At 32.8% G+C, this 9035-nt stretch overlaps 2 protein-coding genes across 6 annotated transcripts; one reads left to right on the forward strand and one right to left on the reverse strand.

Annotated features, from left to right (window-relative positions):
• Positions 1-1372: 1372 nt before the first annotated feature.
• LOC108557816 (roquin-1) lies at positions 1373-6153 on the reverse strand. 5 transcript variants are annotated; one of them, XM_017914488.1, is made up of 11 exons: positions 6062-6153; positions 5161-5750; positions 4927-5102; positions 4336-4669; positions 4045-4276; positions 3935-3975; positions 3573-3871; positions 3093-3509; positions 2888-3029; positions 2320-2540; positions 1373-2245 (listed from the first exon to the last, which is right to left on the reverse strand). In XM_017914488.1, exons 2-11 carry the CDS (start codon positions 5747-5749, stop codon positions 2096-2098), a joined length of 2601 nt encoding a protein of 866 aa, XP_017769977.1. In that variant the 5' UTR covers position 5750; positions 6062-6153; the 3' UTR covers positions 1373-2095. The 5 variants fall into 5 exon arrangements, with proteins under 5 accessions (XP_017769977.1, XP_017769976.1, XP_017769975.1 ...); XM_017914487.1 differs by having other exon boundaries at positions 3935-3981; XM_017914486.1 differs by having other exon boundaries at positions 3573-3975.
• A 334-nt stretch (positions 6154-6487) lies between these two features.
• On the forward strand, positions 6488-8242 carry LOC108557819 (protein UXT homolog). The gene is made up of 2 exons (XM_017914493.1): positions 6488-6557; positions 6614-8242. Exon 2 carries the CDS (start codon positions 6614-6616, stop codon positions 7076-7078), a length of 465 nt encoding a protein of 154 aa, XP_017769982.1. The 5' UTR covers positions 6488-6557; the 3' UTR covers positions 7079-8242.
• The last annotated feature ends 793 nt before the right edge of the window (positions 8243-9035 follow it).

A 9035-nucleotide genomic window follows, 5' to 3' on the forward strand; every position in this document is an offset into this window, starting at 1 on the left:
TGTCGTGGGCTCAATATCTTAAAATGACGACCTCTTGATTTAAGAGGCCAGAGACGCGCGCCTCCTGTGCGATAATTCGCCACTAATGTTTAGACTATTTAAATAAAGCAACAACAAAAAAAAAACGAACAAACATATCTGGTAAGAAAGTACAAAGCAGGAACATGAGTTACACAGGATGTGTTGTCAACTGATGAGCATAATTCTGGTTCTTTCCTGAGTCATTCGAACAAACTAAAAATGAACGGCTCATAAAATAAATCATCCTGTATGTAACATAAGAAAAGCAAAAGCTCTATTGATCATAAAATGTCTTTAATTTCCATGAAATAAAGTTCTAAGACGACAGTGTTCATGAAACATCTGTATACATTATATTAAAAGAAACAAATACATTCGCCTCAATGGAATTAAGAATATATATTTATGTATGTAATACACATTACATAAATATATATGTAATATATATTCTTCGCTTATAGCTCACATTGATTTTGGTTTTTTAAAGAACAAATATAATTATAATATGGTAATTTCAATAAAGCCGTCATTAGTAGTTTCAAAGTAAAACAAATTTCGATGGATCAAAAAAAACAGTGGACTTATTCACGGTCAGCTCAACGAATCGATGAACAAGCATCGGCGGCAAGGTTAACTATGATCGGTACTGTCTACATCTAAGTGTGAAAAAATAATAATTTCTGCCGAATCAAATCTGCATTACTCTTTGTATTCAATTCATTTGTTCTGTACTCATTTCAATCGACGGATTAATGCAATTTCCCGCCGCGAAAATCACAACGCCAGTTATTATTTTACCTAAATTCATACAAAATAGAAATCTCTTTTGCTTTTTCGCTTTTGTATATATATAATATATAATTTCTTTCTTTTCAACTTCTCTTTAGCCCAAGATTATTCAGCCATAACAAAATTAAATACTTTTCTTGGATAATATATATAACAAAAATATATATACCTCCTCTTGTGTAACATCCTTTTTTTTTTCTTTTAGCTAATCTCTACTCTTCTTTTTTTTTATTCTTTTTTTAAATGAATATAAGAAATATACTTTCGTATACGATTAATATAATATTTATAATCTTTTAGATTTTCCTCGTGAATTAATCAATTAATATTAAATATAAAATTATATTTACGCATTACACATAGACTGCTTTCGTCCATTCTCTTAAATACATATAATATTTTTAATATAGAAATATCATCTATGATACTCATCGGTTATTACGCAATAAGATTAAATAATTATTAATCCTAATAGTGATCATTTTTTTAAAGAAACAGAAACAACCGACTAAGAATAAATATAATAAAAAATAAATATATATATTTTTTTAGATATATCGGATTAAGCAAAATATCTAGTAATAAAATAAACAAAACATGCATTTTCAAACAAATGCTTACCATAGTTCAAAGGTACCTCCAGTTATAAGAAAACCTGGCTGCCTTCAATCCGGAAAATAGAAAATGTAATTTGAAATGATGGTAAGTGAATATAAATTGACCAGTTTTCTTATAAGCAACAGGACTCTTCGAGTTAGATCAACTGATAACATTGATATACCAATCACACACAGTATGATTATGTTACAGACAGGCAGACAAATGTGCAAGCTCTGCCCCACAATATAATTAATTATATTATTATATATTTGTTTTAAATATTTAAAATAAAAAAACAAGACCTGGACAGTTACGATGTACATTTGCGTCCAGGGTTCCAATAAAACTGGAAGTAATCATCAATCAATAAACTTTACCATATTTCCTTCAATCCAAATACATGTATATAAATAGTTTGTATCAATTTCCTTCCTTCCCTATCAAATTTCAATAAAAAATCTCATACCGCCTCCTGTGTGCCGCCCGAAAATCCTATTGTTTCAATTCACAGCACACTTGCAAATTTAATTTATAGCACCATAGTCAAAATAAAATGATCGATATTAAATTACACTACTACATAGGCATACGTAGTGGCGCGCAGTATTGCTCACCACGAATGCTTCGTCTCCGACCCCAAAAATTGTAGTGTAAAGGAAAGTTTTGAACCCATTGGGTTTAATATTTACTTATCCTCCTCACTGCTCCACCTCTTCTCCTGCTTGTCGAGCTCCTCGTCCCACATCAGCTCCAATTCTTTCATGTCGTTTGCGATTCCCTCTTCGTAAGTAGCATCATCTTGATAGTTTTGATTTAATGTAGAAACGATGCGATTCTACATTGTCAATGTCAACGGAAAGAAGTAACAAATTAATACATAACGTAACACCATGAATATCGACTACTCACCAAGCAGGCCTCTTTCTGTCGCTCTTGAATTCCCTGTTCAATTATTTGTAATTCCTGTGTCAAAATGTCTCCTTCGTTTTGAGGCGTTACTCCCTGCGTAGCCAATTTTAAATCGTTCAATTGCTTTTCCAAATTTTTTAATTGCAATTTTACCCTCTGCGATTCAGCCATCAATTCTTTTGAAGGATCTTGCATACTTCTAAAAAACAATTGCTGAGAACCTGAAAATAAAAAATGAACCAATAGTAAATGAATCCTAATATGCTTGTATAATGTATATACATATGTGCTTACTAATATGATTTTGCTCAATAAAAAACAATATCGCTAATCAATGTCATCATCATTCTCCTGAATATAACATTCTTATTGAATTAAATTCCATTTACAAATATTATTGTTGATCCTAATATTTATTAGAGAATTTATGAGGTGGCACGAAATACTCTTGTTGCATATTTGAAAATTATTGGATTTTGGTAGAAATCGAACAATCAAAATCGAAACAGTGATTTGGTAGAAGGTAACGAAAGTGTTGTAATAATAAAGAAAAAAAATTGTAACTTACGCTTACCGATGGTAATATAACCATCTCCCATGTTTGTAGGTGGAGCGCCCATGAGCGGATGATGATGACCAGTTATTGCAGCTTGTTGATGATTGAAAAAAAATGGTGTAACTGGACTAGCAGCTGAAACCGGTCTTCTTCCCTGCAATCCAAATAAAAACATTTGAAATTCAGGTTTCTGAATATTAGCAATTTATAATATTACCAAGGATGCCGTGATCGAACCATCTCGGAAAGATGCTGGAACTTGCACACTTTGGTTCATACTGACGTTGTCTTTGTGCATTCGCGATATCGGTCCATATTTGCTGACGCACGGAGCATCGTAAGGTACATAGTCGTCATCTGCAAGGATGGAATCTGAACGTACGAAAGTCGGACCTGGGTTGATGCTGGTGAAGAAGCTATACGGGGACGTGGGGCTGTCCAGATCGTGAGCTGATTCCTGCCGGGCGAAATTCGAAGCCGAATTCGAGATCGCCGTAGCCTTATTCTTCCCAACAACTTTCTCCAATTGCGAAATCACTTCCTGTTTTCTTTGCTTTAGGTCAGCCAACTTTTTCATAGTCATCATTTCGCGCACCTTCGGCTGATTATTGGCTATTTGTGGCGCTTTGCTCATCTGAAATCGCAGTAACAATGTTAAGATGCGTTGAAGACATGATAGTAATTCCAACTAATTTACCATTTGCTCCCAGTTCAAATAGCCATGTTTGGGCATCTCTGTGTTTTGATTTGCAGTGGGTGGACCACCTTCAAAATCTGTTTGTGTATAGTATTGGCCTCCATTGGCCAAGACCATTGTGTTGTTGTGAGATGGAGCAGTAGGGTAGACTTCCGGTGGATAGTTCGTGGTTGGTGTGTAAATGGTTTGTGGTGCTGGATACGGTCCATTTGTCGGGAAGTTTGGGTTTGGAAACGGCACGTCGTAGCTTACCCTCGGGATTGAAACGACTGCCGGTAAATTCACAGTCGGATTACTCGCTGGAAATGGATAATAATCATCAAATTGATAAACACCGTCTATCGGAGATTGTTTGTCCAAACCATGTTCTTTGTTTCGCAAACTCGCTTTCCTATTTTTCGCTCTATACCTTAAACAATATGTCATTAATTAAAAAATGTCACCCGAAATGGCAAAAATTCCAAAATTATACTTTTCCAGTTCTTCGTGAGAGTGTGCGAACGTGCAGTTAGTGCTTCTCGGACAGATTCCTCTGAGCGATAAATCTCGACACATGCTGATCTTATATTTGGAGTGTTGCGTGAGCACAGGATCTTGAACCTTTCTACTTCCATGCTGATGAATGAATTCCACTAAACCAGCTACTACTTTTTTAACTGCATCCAGTGATTCACTGCAATCTTTCCATGATGGTGTAGTCGATTCTAAATAAGAAATTTACATGACTTACAATTACTAAAATTTCCATTAACTATCATTATACCTGAACTGGAATCTATTTTGGCTAATAACTCCAAATCCGGTCTCAGAACAGATAATTTCCCAGGATCACCGGTTCTCTGCAATGCGATTACTAACTCTTGAACAGATTGTGCAAAAGATTGTGGAGTTTGCAATTTATCGATGATACTCTGCATGTGTGACTTGTGGGCAGTGTCACCATAGAGTAGCGCTGACCACTGGTCAGGTGCAATTCTTAAGCCGGCCTCTGTTGCGATCTGTACAATTTGCGCATCATGTTCACGTCTAAGAGCCTCGTAAGTTCTAAATTCCTCTTTTAATTGCATCAAAGATGAATCACCGTCGCGCTTTGAAACCTGAAAATTATAGAGAATATATTATAGATTACAATTTATCAACATTTATGGACTCTTATCAAGTATAGGAATACATAAAAACAACGGGTTTCCCTATCGCAGTATATCAAGGAACAACCTAAAAACAATTTCCTGTTCCACAATTTGTGATAATTAAACCATAAGTTTATATATAGTTTGCCATATGCTTGAATATAGATAAAACAAACCAAGCCCAGTTTATTTTCTTTGAGCTACTTAATAAACAATGTTATTACCTTGAAGCATGATGCTCTGTATAACAATTGGACAACATGCCCTATGCTAGTTTTTGAAGCCTGTGCAAAATGGGGTTCCAATCTTTGCACAACAAACATTACCAAAACTTTTCTTGAAAGAGCTGATCCATCCTCCAAAGCCAATAAAACCAGTTTCAAAACATCTTCTTGCATTGCTAAAAAATATATAAAAATAGTGTATATGACAATAGAAGATTATTAAATTATCATTACCTGGCCCAAGAAACTGACAACCCCTGGCCCTAACTGCAGCCCATAAGTTTGCAGAAAGTTGTTGTGGGTTCTGATGTTGTAATATTAATTCTGTAACTGTTCTTTCTCCTAAAGATCTTGCTGCCCTCATCGCTCTGGTTCTTCCCTCATCTTCAACCAATTGGCAATTGATTAAAGTAACTAATTTTCTTTGCATTGGCCTAGTTAGAAGAGCAGCACTCCCACATATGTTCCCATTAGAAAATGGTTTTAAATACATGGCCAACTCCTCCACACACTTTTTCGATGACATATATAAGGCAGCATTTTCCCGGGATACAATTTTTGAATCTAGCACTTCATCATTGTCAATCTTATTGGAACTGCTTACTAATTGCAGAAGTGCTGTATTTATTGGTAGACTTTCAATGTCAATACTTATTATAGTCTGGTCAAAGGGACACTGTTTTCTATGTAAATTTGATAGGCATGCTTTGCATATTGTATGGCCACATCCCAAACTGATGGGGCCTCTGAGTGCAATGTCGAACTCATTGCAGCAAACTGGACATGACAAGAATTCAGTCCACTGAGGAGCCTGAATTGGCATTCTGTAAATCACAATGAAATATTGTAGAATGATTACATGAGATGTGGTAATAATGGAAAGTTTAAAATTGTTGATCTTATTGACCTTTCACCCCATTTAATGGAGCAATCTATTTATGCTCCTCATTTACAAAAGAACGATTTAGCTGAACATGGATAAGAAAAGTGATGATGATATTTAAATTGAGTTGTCAAAATCAGGTGATGACTGCTGTCTATGCCACCTGGACACATATTTTTTCAATTTGCAAGTGAAAATTCCAATACAAATACAATTGTGCATGGACGAATTATAAGAAAACTTTGAACTTACTTTTTTGTCAAGTTGTTAACTTATTTCACATTATGCACGATTTATAAACGACATCACAACATTGTTGTGAAATTGTTCGAGAACTGTCAGACGAAAATGACAAGATTTGGAGGTGAGTGCACCGAATCTGCCACAACGTTGTCGATTTCCTTCTACGTAGTTGACGATCGTTGATGATTATTCGCTGTTTTCCTTAGAAACGACAACGTAGCACCTGAGAAATGTCAAGCACATCGTGGTCATTTTGGTTGCATAGATTCCAAGAAAATCTTCAATGTTGCATAAATATGAAAAATAAATAAAATTACAATAATCTACGCGAAAAAATATCTTTAGATAAGCAATATGCTTTTATATTTTAATTAGTTAGTATTTCAGCTCTTGTATTGTTGGTTGCTTTAGTTTTTTTTTGTCATGTATGCAACACGCAATGTACTCTCATAACCAAAAAAGTCAACAATAACATAAAAGGGGATCGCAAATCATAATAACTAAGGTAAAACATTAGAATAACAATTTATAACGGATTATCTTAATTTCAATGCAATTTAGATGAGTCAAGAGGTGAAGAAGAAACTTGAGGAGTATCAAGACTTCTTGGAAAACACACTGAAAGTGGATTTGAAAGAGATTGAGGGAAAGTTGAATGCAACTGCTAATGAATTGGAGAAGTGGATTAAGCTGAAAAACTTTACAAGCAAAATATTGCCTAGTTATAGGGATAATGTCAAATTTGATTTAAATGTTTACAATAGAATAGTTGAGATGGAGGAGTGTGAAATGTTTGTTCGTGCAACAGTTGAAGATTTCAATAAAGTCTATATTGATATAGGCTGCAATTGTCTGCTGCAAATGGACCTGGAAGAGGCAACAAAATATGCAAGCATTAGGATTCGGGTGATTGAGAAGAAGATTGTGCATTACTCTGAGTTAGCTGTTAAAGTGAAAGTTAATATCAAGGTTGTGTTACTGGCAATTCAGCAGTTAGATCCATTATTAAATTTGAAACTTAAATAAAATTGTTAGGATAGGTTTTTGTTTTATTAATCTTTATTCAAATAATAATTAAGCTACACAACATTGTGAACACCATTTAAATGTTTATTGTATATATCTATATATAAACTATTGTAGAAAACTAGCAGACTACATATAAAATTAGACTGTTGTGAGCATAACAAATGTTCCATATCTTAATACATATTTTTATTTTAAATTCTATCTACAGTAGAAACATGTCTAATTAAATTTTGCTTCTTTTAAACCAGTAAGATTTTTATAACAACATTTTTTTTGGCCATTTTGCTGCATATTTTATTTGTTAAGAAATAACTACTTTTTATTTACAACGAGGTTTAAAATGTCATATCACTTGACTTGACTAAATGATATAAGTATTTTTTTTTTCGTTAATAAAGTCAACATACGAGTCTATATTGTGTAAACGAGGTTTAAGTACACATATTAAAATATGGATAAAATTTCTTGTTGCACGAAAGCAGCAAGCAGACTTCTCTTGTTTGTTCATTTACGACATTCGTCAGCGTCACATCTCAACGAAATTGTTGAACATTTTAGTTTTCTATTTTGATTGGAGTACTTTGTGCTTGGATTTGCTTTGAGATGTGTCGCTGACACTCCAGCAACTCCAACGACTCTTTTGAAAAGATGACGAGTAAGCTGCGCACTGCATTAAAACTTTATTTTGCTTCAAAATGTTATTATTCCTCCGGTGAATATATAGGCCATTTGGAAACATGCACCGCCTGCACCTAGGATTCAGCAGGATTAATGAAAATTATAATTTATAATTACATTACTTCGATCTGGCTGCATAAATATTCGCGGTATTGAATATCATTTAAGAAAAAATACAAAATAATACTAATATTTGTAATGTATATACGAAAGAAATTGGATATATTTAGGTCTAAACTAATTGTTTAAATTGTAAATTAAATATTTGTCATTGATATTAAATTAGTTTCTATGTTGTTTTTTTCTCACAATAGTTATATAATTATTATAGATATGAACTGGTAACGTGAAGTATTTTCTTGAATATTTAGTATCACACATTCTATTAACGATTATAAAAAGTTGCGCTTTTAGAGTACAATAAGAGTAATGTTAGTTATTTATTCACAGACACTATAAAAATATATTATTTTTAATTTTTCAGAAATATTTTATTAATTGTTTTCCTCTTAATAACAGTTACTTGGATATTTTATAACCAAGCATTAAAATTTAGAAGCTATCTTTCTTTAATCATTCATCATCTACAAAATCATAAATTATCTTTAAGCGCAGTTTTCGAAGATTGTCCTAATATAATTCAACAACTATAGACTAATTACTTTTTTTTATATTGGAATGTTTTTGTATCTTCACTTTTCCGACGACGCAATGATTTTAATTGAAAAACTTAACAAGAATAAAAGATTTATATATTTATAATCATCTCTTTATAAATATTATTGCAATGATGATATTTTTATATTAACAGCTTTTAAATATTATGTTTTTGATATTACATTATTATAGGAATATATTAATAGATTTTAAGGCAAAGTGTATTCGTAGTCGATACAATTCAAAATAATCAATGTAGAAAGTATTTGATTACAGAAAAATCCAAGTTATTAATTTAATATTAAATATCGACTATAATTGCATTATTTTTTAAATTGTATGGTATTATTTTGAAAAGTACTTAATTACTAACTCACTTTGCATTACCTTAAGAATTATCAACAACCTTTGCTTTCTATTTTATAACGTGTAGACTGTTGTAATAAATACTCTTACTTCCTATTTCATCTACGGCCTATAAAAAATAAAGATGTTTTACGACTCTTTTAAGTATCAGAACGAATATTTGAATATGAGATTTGCAAATAATTTGATTGTTTTATCGCGTTGCCTAATAAGTTGCCTAACAACGTTGCCACTCGAGTGCACTTTTGAGCAA

This window comes from Nicrophorus vespilloides, unplaced genomic scaffold (genome assembly GCF_001412225.1).
Source record: "Nicrophorus vespilloides isolate i.1.1-1 unplaced genomic scaffold, Nicve_v1.0, whole genome shotgun sequence".
Taxonomy (NCBI): Eukaryota; Metazoa; Arthropoda; class Insecta; order Coleoptera; family Silphidae; genus Nicrophorus; species Nicrophorus vespilloides.